This window comes from Euprymna scolopes, chromosome 14 (assembly GCF_053919585.1).
Source record: "Euprymna scolopes isolate OS-2025 chromosome 14, ASM5391958v1, whole genome shotgun sequence".
NCBI classification, from domain to species: Eukaryota; Metazoa; Mollusca; class Cephalopoda; order Sepiida; family Sepiolidae; genus Euprymna; species Euprymna scolopes.
The window spans coordinates 150846976-150870732 of NC_136495.1; the positions used below are offsets into that span (position 1 = coordinate 150846976).

At 33.1% G+C, this 23757-nt stretch overlaps 1 protein-coding gene across 7 annotated transcripts in view; it reads right to left on the reverse strand.

The window, feature by feature from the left end:
* Positions 1-23757, reverse strand: part of LOC145293292 (tyrosine-protein phosphatase non-receptor type 5-like) — a 360679-nt gene that overhangs the window by 133282 nt on the left and 203640 nt on the right. For 5 of the 7 annotated variants that reach the window (XM_080139899.1, XM_080139900.1, XM_080139901.1 and 2 more), the window contains exons 4-5: positions 7214-7321; positions 1770-1978 (exon numbers count right to left, since the gene is read on the reverse strand). In XM_080139899.1, the coding sequence (XP_079996025.1) occupies positions 1770-1978; positions 7214-7321 (317 nt within the window). The remainder of the gene's footprint in view (positions 1-1769; positions 1979-7213; positions 7322-23757) is intronic. The other 2 variants (XM_080139904.1, XM_080139905.1) reach the window with 1 other exon arrangement.

The window sequence follows — 23757 nt, forward strand, 5'->3', positions numbered from 1 at the left end:
AAGTAATCATGTCTAGAGTTGGCAGGAGCTTAAATGCCTCTTACCATTAATTTCGCTTAGAAAAATAAGGATAGGCATGTCTCCCATCCCTAATTGATTTTCGACCATTCTTGGCCTACTGTGGGTCTCATTTTATTGACTTTTACTCAAAGGTGGGTCACTATCAAGCCCTTCCCTGCATAGATTAATCACTTTCCCCCATCTTATCCCAGATACTGAATGTTCTTACTAAGTTTATTTTTATATGGAAATAGCCGAGAAGGAGTTACTTTAATCTTTGATTTAATCAACTCTTTTGCCCAAGAGAAAATAAGTTTGCTCCTGTTTTTCAAAATGACAGACATGACTATTGTTACTGTTGTTGAGAAACTGAGTAACACACAAATATGTTTTTACTATTTTCATAAAATCTATATAATAAAGTAAAGTCGATTTTCCCCCAATACATTCAGACATTATAGCTTAATAATCAAAACCTTCATATGCTAATTTGCTCCACTATCTGATTAGGCTAAGTTGTCATGTATATTTCCAGATATTATGCATTCATTTTGTTTTCTTTCAAAATTTTTTATATTTTCTCCAGATTAACTGTTTTCCCCACATAAACCTTCCAAAAAGAAAGTGGCTGCCATTTTTATTCGCTTCTTAATATTTACTCCAACCACTACAAGCAACACCAAGGCCTAATTATCCCAGATATTATTATGCCATGAACGTCGTTTGCGTTTATCTTTTCATACTATTATTTTCTCTGTTATCTACTGTACATTTTCAATCAAAATAATGACTGCTCCCAGTTTTATGAAATATAAGAATAGCAATTTAATAATTCTAACTCTACTTTATACTTCATTATACACATTTTCTTTTTTCTTTTTATCTTAGTTTCGTATTTTTAACATCATACATACTTTTTTTTTATTCACTCACAAAATATTCCAGAATAAATATGTACATTATTTTGTTTCCTGAATATATTCTGTAACAAAATACGACTATTCTACTTCGGTAACAAGATAAATATAATATTTCTAGTGATTAAAATAGGATATAACATTTTCACCATATATCTTAACCAGAATGAATGTTTGACCTTGAATTTATTGAATAAATAAGCATACAAATCAATGTTTAAACAAATATTTAAATAATGAGATAATATTTGGCTTTGCTCAAACTTTGCGGCAGAATGACTAATGCAAAATAAGTCAATATGTTATGTTAAAGTTCTATGTCGAACTAATCTGAAGTAAATGTAGAAATGTGTTTGTTTGTTTCTGTCCACTTTGATTGAACCCCCCCCTCCAAAATGTGTTTGTAAAAAAAAAAAAAAACGTTATGTTAAATTTTTTTTTTTATTTGTTGATCGCTCATGGATGAAAACATAAGTATAACAGAGTAGTAGTCCAAATGATCTAAATTATGAATCCAATGGTCTGAAAGGGTTGGGTTGTGGTTGCCACCCTACAGATAACAACAAACTCTTCCACTTAATATAAAAACCGGTAAAACATGTCTCTCGGCGTTAGCATGCAAGTTATGCACACTTGGCAGCCGGACTGACGTATAACCACACTCTTTATTTGTCGTATTTGCTTTTCTTTATAATATAATCTGTTTCTACTAAATTGTTTCTTTCTTCGGGACCTTTATGGGACGACAACAATTGTTATGTTCATCTCAAAAGTTTTGAAACTCAGTGTGGTTATTTTTCTCAGTTCTTATTTCTGCTATTCTGATGCTTGATAAATCAAGGTGTTTGTTACCTTTTCAATAAACCTTCAGATCTCATTTGTACTGGAGTTTGCGCAGGTAAAGGTGTAACACATCGCTTGACAACATACACAGGCGAAGATTCAGGTTGAACCATCATAGCATCCTTCATATTAGGCTTCAGGGTGGGGTAAAATATTCTTTGGACTGTAGGATTTTCGAGTTCGGCTTTTTTCACTTTTTGACGATAACAACAATAAATCTGCAAACAAAGAAAACATGAAAATTAATACAGAAAACAAATGTTTTTCTTATCTTTTACTTACAAGTTGAGGAAAAGGATTTCTTAGTATTTTACAGCGACAATTCAATGGATAATATCTGTATATAGAAATAAACTGACAAAAACTAACAATGACTTCAAACTTTCGATAGGCTAAAGAATTTCCCAAATGTTGTGACAATGCAAATTCTTGAATTCAACAGAAAGGTTCCCAAGTTTGGCTAAATACACCTGAAGAAGGTCGAAGGCGACATCAACCGAAATGTTGTTAGAATAACACTCAAGATGAGAACAATAGTTCGAATAATCAAATAATACAAATTATCAATCTTCTACAAAAAGTTCAGAAACACACACACACACGTGTGTGTGTGTGTGTGCGTGTGTGTGTGTGTGTGTGTGTGTGTGTGTGTGCATTACAGAAGATCAGAAAAATATTGGCACCATCGGTTTCAAATCCAAACAAAGGGGGAGGGGATCAATATATGGTCCCTCTTTCAGACTCTCTTCAGCCACTGTTTATATATGTGTCCCAAATATAAAGAGAGGCTGGAGATCGTTGAACATTGATGACCTGATATTGGTCACTTTTGTCTGGATTTGAAACCAAAGGTACTAATGTTTTTCTGATCTTCTGTAATGCATATATGAATAAATATTATGGTTTTATTTTAAAAATTAGAGAAGTAAAGAGTTATAAGGCTAGCTGTCTCAGTTTTAGTATACATGTATATAGAAATTCTTTTGCAGTAAGGATTTGCAGTTGGACCTGAACTTTTCATGGACCAAAACATTTTCTATGAATTCATGTGCGAGTCCATGTTTTTGTCGTCATCATCTCTGCTTTATTGTTTTTATGATATTTCCTTTTGGGCGGGCTTACAACGTTTTCTGACAATCTGCTATCATGGTCTTCGAGCCTAGTGGTCTTGAGGATCGATTCTGTTTAAATTTCACTGTTGAAGATCTTTATTGATGGCTTGTGGCCAAGTTTTCTTGGATCATCTCACGTTCTCCCAGTCTTCCATCTCAAGATATCTGCATTTGTTACATCAATGAACCGCCTCTCTCAACGTGGCCAAACCAATGTAGCATCAAGCTTTTGTATATTCAACCTTGCTAACAAGCTATCAGAGTTAATTGGCTGCTTTTGATCCAACCTGAAATTATCCAGTCGTTTGATCATTACTCTGTTATGGCATTGAAAATGGCCGAGTAAAGATTGGATACAAGATGAAGATGTCAATTTTTCATTCAAACATGTTAACAATACATAACAATATGTTAACAATACATAACAATATGTTAACAATACATAAGAATCATTCACACTCAGAAGTACTTCATGCGTTCATATTATTTGGATTATTCAAACTACAATTCTCATCTTGAGTGCTATTTTCACAACGTTTCGGTCGATGTAACCTCTGACCTTTTCGGGTGTACATTGTCGAACTCTAAAGATCTGTAGCGTAGTGGATAAGAGGTTGAAAGTTCAATCCTCAGTGCGAGCGACACTCAATACAACTGCGAATTACTTAGGATTTCAACCCAGTCATGTCTGACAGAACTAGAGTATGCTAAGCCCCTCTTGATGGATTAAATAAAAAGTTCTGTTTGAAGTTTGAAATTCAATGCAGATTCCCATGTTCAACAGAAAGATTCCCGAGTTTGACAAGGTACACCTGAAGAAGGTCGGAGGTTACATTGACCTAAATATTGTGAAAAATCACACTCAAGATCAGAACAATAGTCCAAAGAATTCTGATAATACAAATTATCAATCCTCATCTAAAAAATTTCAGAAACGTATTTAACGTGTTTATATATACATGCATATATAACTGAAAAAAAAAAAAAAATATATATATATATATATATATATATATATATATATATATATATATGTGTGTGTGTGTGTGTGTATACAGGGTGACCCAAAAAACAGAGGACATTCAATTGTTTTTCTGAGCATTTTACAGTCAACGGAGAAAAAAAGGCCAAAGACCCTAGTGTTTTGATGTGATGTTTTGAATATAATAAACTAGTTATAACCAAAGTTTCATTTCATTCGGATAAAACACTAAGAAACGGGGCCTAATTAGAATTAGGACCCGTTTTTTTTTTGGGGGGGGGGGTGGCACCCTGTATATATAAACATTATTTTCTCTCGCCTCTTCTATCTTTGACTAAAAATGTATATATTATATCTCTATTGGAAAATGAGACGCTTATATAACCTTTAATATTAACTATGTGTTCAGTTGAATGAATGTATGTTTGTTTTAGAAAGAATAAATTAAAAAAAAAAAATACCAGGAGTACTTTTTTAAATTGATTCACATTCATGCGCATTGAGATATACTTGCATATATAACTACAAATACATAAGCATTCTTAATCTTTCTCTCTTTGACTAAATATGTGTTTTATAACTAGGGCTAGGACAACAGCATATTCTTTTCATTATTTTGACTCTCGAGTGTGTATCTGTTGATATCTTGTATGCTTTTATATAAAGTGATGTAGTTCTCGGTATATTAACTGTATCTGTGTCGGATATATACTCGAGAATCAAAATAATGATAAGAATATTCTGTTGTCATAGTCCTAAATATAACTCAGCTAGCAGGCCGCCCGGCATTGCCCGGTCGTAAAATATGCAGAAATATTATATTTTAATTAATGCAAATTTCTTATTTATTATAAACAGAAATACCGTAGGTATTAAACGTAACGTTAAATTCTTTAAAAAAATGAAGTAAAAAGAAACTGAGACATGTGCATGCAAATATGTTTTTTCTAAACATTTCATTTCTTGTAAGTAAAAAAAAATACTCGAGATGAGATCAAAACCTAAAGACAGTGAGTCAAGTATGATAACCATTAGACTAGCTTGACATGATCTTTAAAAACTGTTTTCAAACCAACTTATACTTAACACAAGGAAGCTGTCATATTTCATGATTGCGCATTCGTGAAACAGTTGACAAACAGATAAAAATCCGGTGGCCTTCCACGTACCAATTTTTCAATTTTTACCTCTTAGCAGCCTTTTTTCCGTATGAAAACCAATCAAAAAGTTTTCCACATGTCTGAATATTCTATATACCAAATTTCAAGTCTGTGAATCAAAAATTCGTTGAGTATATAGGTTGAGAAATGTCCTCACACACATTCTCACTTTTATATATATATATATATATATATATATATATTTCAACAATTCGGAGACAAGATACAGCAGCATGCCCAAAGATATACTGACTGAACTTAAAAACAAATTTTGTAATGGAGCTCAATAAGAAATATACGTCTTACTTATGACAAAAATGCTAGTTTTATTTTGGTGCCTCAAACTTCTCCCTCTCTATTTTTGCTGATGAGGAGATTATATTCCAAGATGAAACCTTTTGTCAATTATTTTCAGTAGTTATTGCCAATTTGAATAAAATGAACATCATTTCCGAAACGATCGTACACTCAAGTTGATTTTGTTTGTTTTTCCTTTTGAAACGAATTTATGATTCACAATTATTACTCTTTTTAGTATATATATATATATATATATATATATATATATATATATATATATATATATATATAAAGTACTAAATTATATATTCTTTAACATGAACTGCATGTGCAACCAAATGAATTTAAAGCTTGTTAAAAATAAAAAAAAATAAAAAATAACAGCATTCCATGCAAAACTTTGATCGCCATGCAGATTCTGTGTGTAAGATATAAAGCCAGCTGAAATCAAAACAAAAAAAAAACATTTATGTAGACAATATCAAATTATTGAAATTCTTCATCATCATCATCATCATCAAGTACCGATTTCCTCTCAGCATCTCCTTGAGAGTTACATCTGTCATCTATATTTCCACACACAAACAGAAACAGCAAATACACACACAAAATATGTATCTGTATGATGTGCAAAACTATATAACTGTGTTGGTTTGCACATTTTTTACACATGGAAAGTCACTATTAACTAGTTAAAGTAACTTTCTTCAATATTTACATACAATATATGGATATATCTTTAATATTTAGCATGGTATCAATATATACTCAGCCTGATGTACTTCAGAAATCAGATATTTATATTGTCAGATGGCCAAGGACAAATACTTAGATTCCTTATGACCTTGGTATCATGAAGACATCTCGATTCTACCAATTTTTCTTTATAGTGTGATCTGGAAGTATGATTCAATGCTGAATAGGTTCAATCACCCTATATTTTCAGATAATCCATACCATTCATCAAAACTGCAATGTATACATTTCTATTCATTGTGTGGTTTAAATAGTTCACCTATACTATACTTTGGATCCTAGACAGAGGACTGCAGAGTAACACGTTGATCTTAGCAGCAAAGCAAAGTTAAACACAAATATTCACAACGCAAAAATACAGTTATGCATATATGCAAAAATGCAATTATGCATATATTACAGAAATGCGAAGTTATACACATATAATCACTACACAGAATTGAAGTTACGCATGTATTCACGACAAAGAAAATCGCTGTTACACATAAATTTAATACTCAGAATTATATTTACACATATATTCACTACACAGAATTATATTTACACACATATTCGATACACAGAAATGCATAATTATACACATATTCACTACGCATAAATGTACAGAAATGCGTATATTCACTATGCAGAAATGCGTATAATCACTATGCAGAAATGCGTATATTCATTATGCAGAAATGCGTATATTCACTATGCAGAAATGCGTATATTCACTATGCAGAAATGCGTATATTCATTATGCAGAAATGCGTATATTCACTATGCAGAAATGCGTATATTCACTATGCAGAAATGCGTATATTCACTATGCAGAAATGCGTATAATCACTATGCAGAAATACAGTTACGCATACCTTTTATACAGCAAATGCTAATGCATATCTAATTCCATATTCTTTTTAACGTTTATTCATATAGCAATACATATTAAATACATATATAACAATACATATTAAAACCGAATTGTATTTAGTTATTAAAATCTGTATAAAGAATCATTTTTTGTAAAAATATCTACAAGAAAATCACAACCCACGCAAATACAAACGTCATATTTTTTTTTTCATTAGAGATTGCAATCATTTATCCTTCAACAGAAGAAAAAAACGCTTCTTTTTCAAAGTAAAATAAGATCTTACTCACCATGATGGCAACTAAAATAATAACGAAGGTGGCAACGCATGCTGCAATGATATATGGAAAATATGGCTGCACCCACAATGACTCTTCCATAGAGGTCCTGTAGTCAGTCTGCAGCAGAAAATAGCAACAAATTTACTACATTTCACGGAATTTTTGGAGATGACGATTGATAATTGGGATTATTTGGATAATTCGGACTACTGTTTTCATCTTGGATGTTATTTCGCACAACGTTTCTACCAATGTAACTTTTGACCTTCCGTAGGTGCATCCATCTTGTCAAACTTGGGAATCCTTATGAAACTTCGAACTCCTTATTTAATCCACATGAGTAAATTTGAGTGTTGGGTATTAACATAATAAGACTATAATAAAAACTACTTAACAACTCTACTCGGTGTTGGCTGAGGGAACGATAACAATCTACCCTCATGGATCAAATAAAGTGTTCAGTTCAAAATTTGTACAGATTCCCAAGTTCAAAGAAGATCGAAGGTTAAATGGGCTGAAACGTTATGAAAATAACATAAAAAAAATGATAAAAATAATATAAATAATAAAAATAATACAAACTACATTTTAGTCTTGAAAACATGTACTAAATAGCTAAAATGACAATAGAACGGTTTGATTTGAGTCATTTTTTTATCTATCGTTTTCTTACATAGTTTAACAAGAATCGCCATGCTCTGTTTTTTTTCTTCTTTTTTAGGATATTAGAAAATTTTTAACTTGAATCATGGGTAGTCTTTTTTTGGTAGGGCGGATTAAAAATGCAATTTTCGGTTATTTTAAAATTTAAATAATAAACAGTGTTTTAAACTTTTGTTGACAAAGCATGGGAACAATTGTTATTTTAATTTTAGAGTTTAATTTTTGCTTTGAATTTCAACTGGTTTGCCCCATTCAGCCACCAAAAACTTGATAACCAACCGCTGTTCAATCCTTAAGCGCGCCTTTTGATCAGCCATCTTTTTAAATCGCCAAAACTCTTTAAATTTTTCTTGATTTTGCAAAAGTTGTGCATCTCAGAAAGTACTATTGAATTCCAAAATGGCTGAAATATCTTTTTATGGTTTGGGTATATAATCTTATTCAGAAAAAAAAAAAAAAAAAATAGAATGCCTTTCTCTTGTTTCAATGCCACGTTCTTTTATTAATATTTTCGGATAAATAGTTGGCTAATAGCATTTATCAACATCAAAAAAAATATATTATTATTAATTTAAACCTTTACCACCACAATTTTTTTATGCAATAAATACATTTTTTAACCATGAAACCCACTCGTGACGGAAGTTAGCGTGCAACTGACGCACGAATATAAACAAACCTCTCATTCACTTGTTGAACCATGAATAGACATGTACTTTGAAGACCAGCTGGGTTGACAAGCCATAAGAGTAAAAAATATTGTTCTTTTGAAAGGCGACTTGGAAATACAATTTGGCGGTAAAGGGTTAACGAATCTCCCCAACTATTTATTATTAATTTGATGAAATTTTGACGAGTGTCAAAGAGGCAGGAATTTCTTGGAAGAAAATAAAACGCCATTTGTTAGATGAGTATAAATAATTGGTTATCAGTTGTATTGTGAAAATAACAACCAAGATGAGAATTGTCATCGTAATAATTCATATAATACGAAATAAAATGCTGCTGTTTTTAACGTTATTTTTAAAACGATTTCATAAGATTTAAGGTCAATTTCTTTTCATATGAGATTCGTCTTTCAAAAATGATTGCAGTACGAAATATTGTTGATTTGACCAGAATATTTGATACATTTTGTTTTTGTACGAGCAGAGACGATAGTTGGGCAGAAATGAGAGAATCAATCTATATATATATAAAAGTACTGAGATTTGGGAAAATCGATGTGATTGGTTTTCGGACAGAAATTTGGCGATTAAGGGGTCAAAGTTCAACGATTTGACCTTTAAGAACTCTACAAAACTCCTCCTACAATTTTGGGTCTAAACACGGAAAATTTTAGATATAGATTCCTTGGACATGGATCTAACTTAATAACTTGATTTGAGCCCTAAACAAAAAATTTTAAGGGGTTATAATAGGAGTCAAAGTTAAAAAACTTGACCGTTTTTTTTTTTTTGTTTTGCTCAGCATACACCTCAAAACACCCGGGCAACGCCGGGCACCCATGCTAGTAAACTATAAAAAGAAAGAAAAATGAAATATACCAATCCATATAAATCCACAAATATTTGGAATAAATGTGTTAACTGTGCAATTATATATTTTCATATTTCAGGGTTATTATCTGATTCTTTTTATTTCTAAACATAAATTTTAATGCATAATTTATCATTGTTTTAAGTATAAAAAAGGCAGAATCTTACTCTTGAAAGCTTTTTCGACTAACATCTCGCCAAGAGAAATCGTTGGTATACAAAATCTATAATTAACGATAGAGAGTAAAAATGAGAACTTAAATGCTGATGAGATTGAGAAATACATGCTTTTAAAATAAATAATTTAATAAACTGATTACAAACGCTTAGAATGCAGATTAGTTTTAAAGGCAATAAATAAATAAATAAAAAATAAATAAATAAATAAATAAATGAATAAAAATAAATAAATAAATAAATAAATAACCAACTAACGTTTCCTGAAAGAGAATTATAAATCTCAGAAGTCCAAAGTTTATAAAGAAAACACTTATGCAAAACAATAGCGATGAATTCCAAGATTTTCAAATGTAAAACCTTAGAAAACTTTATTTTATACTCATTGGCAGACTAAGCATTGTCACTTAAATGTTCATAAATAGAAGATTTCCAAGCTGAAGAATAGGGATGGCAGAAGGAACCAGGTCGATTCTGTCTAATTTTAAATGGACTATGCTGGTTTATTCGGGTCTCCAAATGTAATTTGGTTCATCCAATATAATCAGCATTGCACCGGTACTTAAATTCATATATATATATTACTGTTTTTAATAAAAGGGAGACTATCTTTAGAGAAATATCGAAGAGCAGATCTTGTACCAAAAACCAAATGTAAGGCAACAGAAAAAAAAAACCCAAAAAACAAAAAAAACAACCAATTATACAAGGATTATTTAATAAATAAGGTGACTTTTCTAATACAAATTTAAGTTTATTTTTTTCTTAATTTTTTGTTTTACTTCTTTTTCATATGGATTTAATTTCTTTTACAGATTCAAGAAAAAATGTAAAGAGTTTTGGCGATTCAAAAAGATTACCAACTAAAAGGCATGCTCCAGGATTGATCAGCGGTCAGTTATCAAGTTTTTGGCTACTGAAGGGTACAAGCCAGTTGAATTTTGTAGAAAAATGTCAACTGTGTATGGTGTCACATGTTTCAACCAAAAAAAATGTCTACACATGAGCTAAATTGTTTAAAGAAGGACGGAGGGGTGTTGAGGATGAAAACAGGTCTAGGAGGTCTAGAGAAGTGAAGTCTTCTGAGGTGATCGAATCAGTCAATGATCTTATTCACTCTGACATAAAAACAGTGGATGGTACTGCAAGGATTTTGAAGTTATTTGTAGGAACAGTACACAAAATTGTCCACGATGACCATGGCTACTTGAAGGTCAACTGCCGATGGGTGCCAAAAAATGCTTACTGCAGAGCACAAATGAAAGGAGGGTCTCCCACCATGAGAAGGATGGTGATGAGTTTCTGAAGAAGATGATAACATGTGATGCGACATGAGTTTGGTACTTTAAAGCTGAGTCCGAATGGCAGTCCATGGAATGGAAGCATGTAAGCTTTCTAGTGTAGAATAAGTTCAAATCAAAAAAGTGATGCTCACGGTTTTTGGAGATATGTAAGGTCTAATTACTATTTCATCTTTTGAGAAAGAAATGCTAACTACTGCGAACTGCTGAGGTAGTTCAAGAAAGACATAAAGAACAAACGCAAGTGTCATCATATTGCAAGGTCTCACACAGCAGTCCAAACGGTGCAGACCATCAACAAGCTGGGCTGGGAACTGTGCCGGCATCCCCCTTACAGCCTAAAGACCTTACCCCTTTGGACTTTCACCTGTTTGGTCCCTTGAAAGCGTTCATGAGAGGCACAAAATTTGAAAGTGACGATGAAGTCAAAAGTCTTGTGAGCAATTGGCTGAGACATGAATCTAATGATTATTTTACGCTAAGGCAATACCCCAGCTTATACACAGATGGGAAAATGTGTCTGACATCGCTGAAAAAGTAAAAATAAGTAAGTTTCTATATGTATTAGAAGTAGTAATGGGACGATTCCATTATTGTCTCCTGATTCCGATACAATTACAGATTCCAAACTAAATTCACGATTCCAATTCTTTATAAACCTTTAAATTTTTTCCCCCGATTACCATAAAAACACATGTTAAATGTGCACATATTTTCTCAAAAATAAAAACACAATTGTGGGTGTGATCTATAGAGTTTGCTTTCATTGGTAGTTCAAAATCAATAAATATTGATTATTTTATCATTATTACCAGTAGTGGAAGATTTTGTTTTAAGCAAAAAAAAACAAAAAAAAACGTTTTGGCATTGGAAAATAGGTGCATTTTTTTCAAATTCTGATACCGATTCCAATACCCACAAAAGTTCCAATTTTTCTAATTCCAATTAATTATCATATCTAAAGAAATGGCAGAAACACTAGAAGATGACCTCCAATCTGTAGTGGAAAGGGACATAAATAGATGGTCACATTCAATGCTGCCAAGACTAAATTCGTTTCCTTCAATAATTACAAGAAATCTTCTCTACCACCAATAGCAATGGCTAATGACTCTTTATCTGAAAGTACATCCTTTAAACCCCTCGGCCTAACGCTCACAGGAAACATGAGTTGAAACAATTACATTGAGAGTATCGCCAGGACCACTGCGAAGAAGGTAGGTTCTCTCTACCGTGCTAAAAAGATACTAACACCCGAAAGTATCTTATACATCTATAAGGCCACTATTCGCTCATGTATGGAGTATTGTTGTCAAGTAGAGATCCCTAGATGTAAGAGAGCCTTCTACTCCAGTAGTTTCTTTCCCAGAACAGCTAGACTTTGGAATTCCCTTCCAGGTCCCTGCTTCCCCAACTGTACTGACATGCAGAAGTTCAAGTGCAACGTGAACCAATATCTTGCTGCCCAACTTCCTACACAGTACCTCTGATGCTTATGTCCCTGATAGTAGCCCCCTACAACAAAGTGGCAATGTACCTTGTTTGGGGTGAAAATGTTATAAAAAAAAAAAATCAAAAAAAAAATCATCCCAATACTAATTAACAGTTCTTATACCAAAAAAATCCGTTTATATATTGAATGACTTTCATAATTTTGGTGATTTGTTTGCCTAATTCCACACTGATATCACCTAAACAAAGTAGTTGAAACTATACTGGACATCTTGAGGAACCAAAACGTCTGGGAGACCTGGATTCTGTAAATTTTTCTTGATGCAGTTTGAAATTAACTCACCCAGATAGCTGTTACTGATAAGGCTTACTTTATTTTGTCCAATTTCACATGAAGTCTGTTGAGAGAACAATAAAGATTCGGTGCACTAAGGTATCAATTAAACCGTAGCTTCTAGTTTTTGGCATAAAACGATCTTCAATTCAGATAAAGACATTCAGATGTAGGTTCGCAAGAAATATTAGTTTAGTTAGAAACACTTCCTTAAATCTTTCAATAAAAACATCCAAAAACAGGAGGCAAGTATCTTTCTCAACTTTCATAGTGAAACTTAAACATCAGGAAGTGAATTCAAGCTTTTTATAGAAAAAACTTTTTCTTTTTATTCTCTTGACAAAATGTTGGTCGAAAGAGCTGTCAAGAGTAAAATTTCGCTTTTTTTTATTTAAACTATTTATAAATTTTGTACCTCGAAATATATATATATAGTCTTGGAAGTTTTTAATCTTTAAAACTATACAAAAAAAGATATTTTTTTATCATTCGTTAGAAAACTATTTAGTCAGTAAGTCATTCAATCACCTGCAATCACTGCATCAACTTGCTCTCTCGAATTCATTATAGTACCAGTAATAATTTATTTTTTAAAGGATCATCAGTTGTTTACCATGAAATACTCTTTATATATATATACACACATACACACACACACAGGATGACCCCCCCCCCAAAAAAAACGGACCCGTGTACACTTTATGTGATATCTTCATTATTTATTCATTGATTGCCCTTATTTTACAGGACATGGCAGAATCAACGACAGTGAGTACACCAAGACCCCAGTGGGAGCTAGGACAAAGAATACACTGTGTTAAATTTTACTAGAAAACAGGCTCGTTTAAGAAAACCCAGGACAGTTTTATGCGTCAGTTCAAATGTGAAAAGGCTCCATCCAAAATCAGAATTCAGAACTGGGTGGACCACTTCAAGAAGTATGGGACCGTGGAGAACCTCAACGCTGCCAGAGAGAAATCCCAAGAAGTGAACAGCCGAGCTGGTCGAAAGAGTGAGAGAGTCTCTCCAGCAGAGTCCGAAACGCTCTGTGTGTAAGCGAAGTCAGTCCCTTAGTATGTCCCGTGAGACTTGCAGGAGAGTGCTGGTGAACGATATCAGGGCTAACCCATACAGAATACAGACGCTGCAGACCCTTACAGCCTCAGACAAGAACGAGAGGAGGGCTATGGCAGTCAAGATGCCCGAGAAGATCGAGGAGACACCAAGTTTTCTTAACCTCCTTTGAACCTCAGATGAAGCCTACTTCCATCTTGATGGAAAGGCGAACTCCAAGACAAATGTCTTCTGGGGGTCCTCCAGACCCAATGAAGTAGCCACCAAGCCCCTGCACTCTCCGAAGTGCACAGTGTGGGCTGTAATCTCAGCCAGAGGCATCATCAGACCATTCTTCATCAAAGAATCTGGCGCAGCAGTGACAGTCACCAAGGAGCGGTATGTGGAGGCCCTCAAAACCTTCAAGAGTGAGCTCCAGACAATCTACCCGTTGCTCATGAGTAAGTTCTGGTTCTAGCAGGACGGAGCAAGTTCTCACACCTCAAACCTGTCCCGAGATTGACTGAAAGAGAACTTTAGAAGCTGAGTGATCAGTCTCAAGACTGATTTTGAGTGGGAACCCCATAGCCCGGACCTAAGCCCCCCAGACTTTTTTCTTTGGGGCTATCTTAAGGATAGAGTCTAGACAGGGAAACCCAGAACTATCACGTAACTCAAAGAAGCCATCAGGGAGGAGATGAGAGCCATTACCAATCCGGTTTGTAAGAACGTCATGGACAACTTTGTGCTGCGCCTCAAGAAATGCACGGAGCTAAATGGAGGCCATCTAGAACATATGCTGTAGAACGGAGAAAAAAAGGCCAAAGATCCTAGTGTTTTGATGTGATGTTTGGAATATAATAAACTAGTTATGACTAAAGTTTCATTCCAATCGGACAAAGCACTAAGAAACGGGGCCTAATTAGGGTTGGGGCCCGTTTTTTTTGGTCACCCTGTGTATATATATATATATATATATATATATATATATATATATATATAATTCAAACACGGTAGTGTTTGAATATATGGCTAAGTGGCAGTTTTAGTCATTTAGAACTGCTTTAAAGCTTCACCGCTCACTCATTTTTCGACCAAATTTCAAACAATTATTACAGTTTATACATCCCCTTTTCAGCTATATTGTGAAAAATGTTTTTCGATTTTCATTTAGTAAAACAAAAGTTATAATGAATTTACTGGTGTTCAAAATTGTAAAAAAAAACGTAAGGAGGTGAGTGACATTTTTTATAGCAACCACGTCGCTTTAGTGACTACTGTTGCTACCAATTCACCGCTCTCGCGAAAAGAGAAGTAACAAGTGAAACAGACAGAATGAAAGAATTAAAGGGAGATAATTGGGGTGATTTTATTGAAAGCAGACGAGTGCCATACATTGTTATTACATATGTGTATGTTATGTTTATGGGGGCAAAAAATAAGACTGAAATTAAGCAAAGAACAAGTGAATTTACTGGAAGCCTGGAAAAATCATGGATTACAATGGAAAAATCATGGATTACAATAGAAAAATGAGCTTAAACATGGAAAAGTAAAGGACTAGTTGTTAAAACAGGAAAAGAAAAGGACAAGATATTCTAGTAAAAAATATAATAAATTTATAACTTAAAATATTACAGCATTAAGAATTATTTAAAAATAATTCAATTTAACATTATATAATCAATTCTTAATGCTGCAATATTTTAAGTTATAAATTTATTACATTTTTTACTAGAATATTTTGTCCTTTTCTTTTCCAGTTTTAACAACTAGTCCTTTACTTTTCCATGTTTAAGCTTAACTATATCACTTTCCATGCTTGCATTTTTCTATTGTAATATATATATATATATATATATATATATATATATATATATATATATATATATATATATATATATATTTTAAATACCAGCAGAATATATGAGAAAAGAAAAAGTAAACAAAATATGAACAAAACCGCCATATTTTGATATTTTGTTTCTTTTAACAAAAACTTTGGCAATGTGAACAAATATGGTATTCGTGATATCTTGTATACCAAAGATGAATCATGGTGAGGAAAAAGAAAAAAAGGTTTGATAGGAGAGTGGAGGAGAGAAGGGCTTTGTAATATGTGGGCAAAAAGTAGACGATAAACTTATTGATTGTTTTTGATGTGATTTTATTCTTTATTGTTTTTTGATTTTTCAATTTTTCCATATATATATATGTATATAGAAGTTATGAAAATATATATGGCAATTAAGCTACACAGAATATTTCGCATTTCATTCTTGTAAGAATTCATCAAGCTTATAGGAATTCTCACAAGAATGAAACGTGAATATTCTGTGTAGCTTAATTGCCATGTATATTTTTATATATTTTCATAACTTATTACCTAGCTCTGCTGAATACTGTTGAAGCAAATACTGAAAATTATATCTTTATATATTAATTTATGTGATTAGATGAAGTAGTCATACATATATATATATATATATATATAATTTACTGATTTCTTTCAGTCCTCTGATAAGAAGAATAGCAAGAATAGCATTCTTTGAAACTCCGCGGAATAAGGACTTTATAAATTGTTTTTTTTTGGAGTATTCAGTCGAACAATAAAATTTGATCGTAAAGTTCAACTTACAGCTTTAATTTTCTCTCTCTCTATTATATATATATATATATAGTAAGTTATAAAATGTATATGGCGATTAAGCTACACTGAATATTCCGCGTTTCAGGCTTGAGTGGATGAAACGTGGAATATTCAGTATAGCTTAATCGCCATATACATTTTATGACTTACTAACTAGCTCTACCTACATATTGAGCACTTTTGAAGTAAATACTTAAAGTTTATGCATAAATCTATACTTTCGTATATTAATTTTATGTAAGTAGTTATATATATATATATATAATAAAATGATAATTATGCAGTTAAAATGTACTTAGCTTTAAATAAAGAATTATTAGTTTCACCTTTAACGGATATTATGCAAAATTTTACCCAGTTTTCATGTGAGAAATCCATCTCCAATTTGTAAAAACAAGAAAATAAAAACTGTAATAAGACATCTGAATGTATGAAAAGAAATGTTATTAAAATGTACAGGACTAATGAAAATGTGTGTTCGATGAAGTCATGATTTCATTGTTTTGTTCGCAGCATCAATTCCTTCAGCATCAGATTACACTGATATTGACGTGTTTTTTTTTCTTCAATGGTAAAGCACAATGAATAATGGAAAGGGAAAATGAGGGCAATTGTGTTTGAAGTCTCCTTCACAAAAATGCGATACAACGACATCAATTCTCAAAGGAGATTAAAATCAATCTTGAAATGATTGACAGCTGTATCGATTTCAGATATTGATAAAATATATTTTCCAACTTCACAACAGAAATAAATATAAGTTTACATCAATACCTGACGATCAATATGAGCTTCAAGACGAATTTGTCATAATCAGATATAATAATCAAAAAATTAAATTAATGATTAAACTTACATAAGAGATATCTTACCCAGCAGACATTTGTCTTTTTCAAATTTAAATTTGGGAAATGGTTACTATTGCAATTGTTGCATATTCTTTGGCACTAATCAATATCTTTGAAGATAAGTGTAGAGGTAATTCTCCAGCTAGAATTTTTTGGGGGAAAATTTAAAGATTTAAGTTAAATTCAGTTGCTGCCAGAAGTTTAACAAGGCTTCACATTATCTTGAAAAATAGGAGACACTAAGACTACTTTTTTATGCTGTGAAGAAAGTTCGGGAGTGATATAACCTGCAAAAGGGATATATTCATTTGAAGTAGCAGAGTGATCTTGGCTACAGTATTCAAATAATAATCTAGTAAGACACCTTACTGAACGGGTGTTTATGGTCTCTTTCTCTCTCTTTGACGGAATGGTCATTACTGACCAACCAAGGCACAAATCATCACCATTGAGTACGGTTCCGCGTCATTCTGAGCAACGCAGCCATGCTAATGTCTGTGATGTCTTTCACATTGTCTGATATTCTTGTTTTTAGTTTTCTACATTCTCTTTTGCCAGGGGTTGGACATAAGAGCAGATCTTTTGTTAGGCCATCTGTTCTGGTCACATGTCCCAAAAATTGCAATTTCCTATCATTGACGTTGTCCAGCAGTCTTCGTCATGGCCGAATCTTCTCCAGAACCTATTCGTTTGTATGTTTGCCTACCTAATTTGCATCAAACGATTAGCTTAATATATCTGTACTAATCTGTTATCAGCACATTTATTTTATTACACTATGCCTCATCTGATACGGCAACGTCGCCATCCAAAATGCACCTCCATCAACGTTGATGCAGTAGACCAGACAAAACATAAAAGAGGATCAACTGATTATGACCTGCTCATAACAGGTGACACAAGCGAAATTGCAACAGACGGGAGAAGTTGGAGGTCATTTTTGAAACGTTTAACCAGATACAAAAACGAAAAAAAAAAAAAAAAAAAAAAAAGAAAGGAAATAAGATAAATTATACATACAAAAAATATACATGAAATAAATAAAGATATCACATACAGCCGGCAAAAATATCACAGAAAGGTTGCTTGCAAATATTTGTTGAATCAACTATGAATTTAGTTAAAGTGTATAGATGTCGTTTTTACTTTTTTAATTAAAACGTGTACAGTAAAAAAAACTTTTTTAATTCATATTCACTCCTAACAAGGCATATCGCCACTTGAGCATAAGGGGCTGCTATTTGGGACCATGCCTAGGAAAGATTAACAAGATGTTGGTTTACATTACATTTAAACTTTTGCATATCAGCACAGTCAGGCAAGCAGGTAGCAGAAAAGGAATTCCAAAGTCTAGCTGTTCGAGGGAAGAAGCTATTAGAGTAGAAAGCCTTCTGCTATTTGGGGACCTCAACAGTGAAAGGGTGTGATTTTGCTGCTAAGCAAGTTTGCTGGGAATATGTATGCCGAGGGGGCACACATGCAACGAGTTAATCAGAGCACATTCCATTAAAATACACAGGGTGTCTCAAAAAATGTACTCACCCTTTAATTGCTGTCTAGACAATAATGGTCATCAATTTGGACATTTGTCTTCCGTACTCGAAGCTATTCTATTTTCCTCTGTGTTCATAAATAAATGTTTTATCACCATTCGAAGTGTGAGTACATTTTTACATTTTTGAGACACTTTGTATTTTAAATTTTGAAATTCCTTATAAAAAAATGATAAAATTAGGTCATTTAAGCGATTTTTATTTTAACACTGTGAATGTTTCCGCTCATTAACTTTGTAGTAACAGCTTTATATCACACAGACTGAAGAAAGAAAAAAAAAAAAAAAAGAAAAAGAAACTGCCAACTGATGGAGCGGTACTATTTCAATATTGCTATTACAATAGTGCTTATGTGGTCCATCTCGGATGTACGCTCACAGAATGGTGCAATCATCTGCACAGGTTTCATTAGTGATTGAAGCAGAACAATGTATATCATGTCGCCCCATTCACCAACCATGATCGATTTATGTAGTTAATGATGCATATACAACACTGAAAACAAGTTTAATAACGCAATTATAATAATATTTGTTTCTGAATAAATCTCAATTAATATCGTAAGTATCAAAAGAGGAATCTATATGGTAAAATTTTGAACAGGTACTTCCTCTTCATCATCTAACTTCCACTGCATTTCCACTTACCGTTTCCCTTTCTTTTCTTTTTCTCTCCTTTGTACCAGAGGAAGATTAAATCTGGTCAGTATAGGGAGATGTTTGCAGAACAGGAGACTTTGATGGTATGGTCGCATCAAATAAATGAATGAGAATTCTTGGGTTTATAGCAGTTGATGGTAATATAGGATTTTAGCTTTAAGTTTGTGACTAGAATGTTCAAAATAATGCCCTACTGCACTTAGAATACCAGCCCGTCATTTTAAATCCAAAGGTGTCCCGTTGCAAAAAGAGCCTTAACTGGGTTTGCTTTGGTGTGTCTGTTTTTATGAATTATTAATCCTTTGGGCCCAGTTAATGTCAAAGCGCGATACATATTTTAGCGATTCATTACATAAGATTATTTTATTTACTTATTTATTTTTACTTACATTTTCACCACAAACAAAGCACAGTGCCACTTTGATGGAGGGGGCTACTATCTGGGATATAATTTGCAGGGATATTATGTAGGGAGTTGAGCAGCAAGATGTCTGTTTACATCACACTTGAACTTCTGCATATCAGTACAGTCGGGGAAGCAGGAACCCGGAAGGGAATTCCGACGTCTTGCAGTCTGAAGGGAGAAACTATTAGAGTAGAAAGCCATCCAGCATCTACGGATCTTTACTGTGTTGCTATCTTACCCATAAATGACATTCTACCACTCCAAAAGGTATCTAACCTCCGACACAATCCTCTATCTGCATGAGCCAAATATGTTCCAAGATGGAGTACTGTTGCCACATCTGTGAGGTGCAAAAACAACAAAAAAACCGTCTAGCTAAAACCACTGTCAGTAGTTTCTCTTTCTTTCTTTCTATACCGAATACTAAACCCTTTCCTTGAATTGCCCGTCTATGGAACACAATACCTCAAGGCTGTTTCCAAGCTTACTAAAACATGGTCGTTTTCAAGTCCAATGTAAATAAATTCTTGTTGAGCCGCCCTCTCAAATAATCAAATTATCATCAATCATCATGGTGTTATCTCATCATTCACCTGACACGGAGGTAACCCTCGTCTTCAAGTGACTTTTGAACTTTGGTAAGCAGTGATTCCTTAGTAAAAAAAAAAAGAGTATTAGTGCATACATGAGCATAAAATAGATTTGGTAGAATTCGAACTTGGCATTGCCAATTCCACAGATCGCAAAAATATCTATTAAACTATTTATCCTTACATATAATTTAAAATAGAGTGATTTAAATTCTTGCCAAAGACATTGGTACACTTTTACAAATTCAGACATTTTCATTTTTGTTGAAAATTTCTTCTGTAATAAATCCAAAGTAACGTGCTATTCATAAACTCCAAAGTATATAAAAAGAATCTATTTACAATCAATTTATAAGAATACAAGTTCAATAAATAACGAAAAGATAATAAAACTGGTGAATATGGATCATAATTCAGTGAATATCGATCAGCATTTTTTGTAAATATGAATTTTACAAATATGAATTAGAAAAATGGTGACTTTAAGCAAATTTTTTCTGTTTGCATTGAAAGGTTGGAGCAGACACATATCTTGCCTCCATTCCTCTTCATAAAATTGAAACGCTTTGCAAGAATTTAATTTTCTTTATTTCAGTTTTTGTAGAAATAAAGCAATTTATACTATGCGTTACATTTTTTCTTAAATGGGAAAAACAAATTTCTTTTGTTTGTATTGAAATGTGAAAGTCATAAGCATACAGTATTTTTTCTTGTAACAGTAATTATTTACTAGACGTTTTAGTCCATTAAAATGGGCAAACATATAATTCGTTGACTAAGAATAAATACTTTATGACAAACTTCAAGAGTAAATGTGCTATTATAGTGACTAATGCCTATTAATCCCTATGTATCGAACAGATATCATAATACTTAGTTCGCTGCACCTTTTAATAACAAAGGTTCACACAATATTTCAGCCAAATCGGTTCAATAGTTTCCCCAAAAAATGGAACTTAAATACTAATCCATCTTAATTCCCAACTTTTTTTTTTAAATTCTATTTTCACCCCAAACAAGGCTACTAATGGGGACATAAGTTGTACAGATACTATGTAAGGAATTGAGCAGCAAGACGTTTGTTCATATTACACTTGAACTTCTGCATGTCAGTACAGTTGGGAAAGCAGGAACCCGGAAGGGAGTTCCAAAGTCAAGCAGTTCTCGGGAAGAAACTATTAGAGTAGAAGGTTTTCTTACATCTAGGGATCTCTACTGTGTAGGGGTGGGATTTTGCTGCTTGTTGGGTTTTTCAGGGAGTATTTACATCCAACATGTACAAGGGCTTGTAGTTCGTCGGACCATTCACTGTTAAAATACTTGTAGAACAGGCAACATTTCGTCGATGGGACAGAGGTTGAAGCTTGGATGACAGTTCAGAACCTATCAGGTTGGCGACTCTCTTTTGAACCCTGTCCAGAAGCAAGAGACTAGTAGCAGAAGCACCAACTCAAATATGACAACAATACTCCAAACATGGGCGAATGGTGGCCTTATAGAGGTACAGGATACTTTCAGGCGTAAGTAACTTTCTAGCACGGTAGAGAGAGTCCACCTTCCTCGCAGCGGCCCTGAAAATGTTCTCAATGTATCTGTTCCAACTCATATTCTCCGTGAATGTTAAACCAAGAAGTTTAAACAAAGCACTTTCAGATAATGTAACTTTAGCCATAGCTATTGGTGGTAGTGAAGGTTTCTTGTAATTATTGAAGGAAATAAGCTTAGTCTTGGCAGCATTGAATGTGACCATCCTTTTTTGTCCCCATTCTACTACAGATTGGAGGTCATCCTCTAGTGCTTCTGCCATTTCTTTAGATATGTATTCATTTGTTTTCCCCTCATGCCTGTTATACAGTGTGGTATCATCCGCAAATATACCCATCCCTGAGACAATTTTATCAGAGAAGTCATTTATAAATATTAGGAATAATAAAGGTCCAAGGATAGACCCCTGAGGTACACCCACATTTATATCATATTTTTTAGATGTACGACTGTCGAGGACAACCTGGATTCTTCTCTAATTTAAGAAGGATTTAATTATGTTAAGTATTCGTCCAGTGACACCGTATGATCTGATTTTTCTAAGACCATCATGCCATACCCTGTCAAAAGCCTTAGATATATCTAGGGCTACCACTCTACCCTCTCCTGTTTTAGCCAGTGCATGGTATATACGTTCAGAGATTACAGTTAGGATAGAATGCTGTAGAATGGGCTTGTCTAAATCCAGGGGCTACTATTTGGGACCAGATTTGCATGGATACTATTTATGGAGTTGAGCAGTGAAGATGTCTGTTCACTTGGTGTTTGTTTTACAATCCACAGAGATTCGAAAAAGTGGTAAAAACAATCAAATATACAACAAATAAATGTTATCATAGTCAATAAAAGTTTCTCTGCAATCAGTCTGCATCATGTTTTGGTGTCTTTAAGTCGTTTTAAACATTTTTTATTTCATCTCAAATAATAACTTTTTACGGCTTTTAAATTTCCAACCAAGATAGCTGTCATCTTGTTCATTCTGACCTAATTTTAAATTATCATAATATTTTCTTTTTTTTTTTTTTTTTTTAGAAGATTCGCCATTAGAGAGTCGTGTCTGCACAATGAAAGTATTTTTTTTTTAGAGTAATGGGGTAATTTTATTTATGGTGGTCGCCATTACTCCCCACCCCCTTTGTGACCCTCCCACACACACACAAAAATAAATTAATTATAAATGGGAACAAAAATGGACAGAGATTTCAATCTTTATCAAAAAACTACCTGAAGTAGTTTTGTGATAAATGGACGTAACTCTTGCATCCACAATAATATGATGCAATTTCAAAACCATGTATTTCGATTTTATTTTTAACATTTAAAAAATATTTTAATGGTATTTTTATTAATACTCCAAAAAATAATTGAATAGTATTTATTTCCAAATTTATTTTTAATATTTCTACACAACTTTTTACTAGAACATAAAAAATACAATTTTCAAGGCCTTTACCAGAAATTTTCAATACGTTTTCCATATTTTCAATGATTTTTTTTCAAGGTAATATTAGAAATAAGGCCTTTTCAAGGCAAAAGTTAAAATTCAAGGACTTTTCAAGTCTGTATGAACTCTGACTACAAGTTCGTCAGAGCATTAAAGCACGTTCGATTAAAGTACTTGTAAACTAAGGGATGAAACAGAAGCAGAACTTATTAGATTGAGTACTTTTTTTGAACAATGTTTAAGAGGGAGAGACTAGTGATACGAGTAGATGCATCAGCCCAAATGTGGCAACAGTACGCCATGCATGGTTTGGCAGAGATATGGAATACTTTCAGCTGCA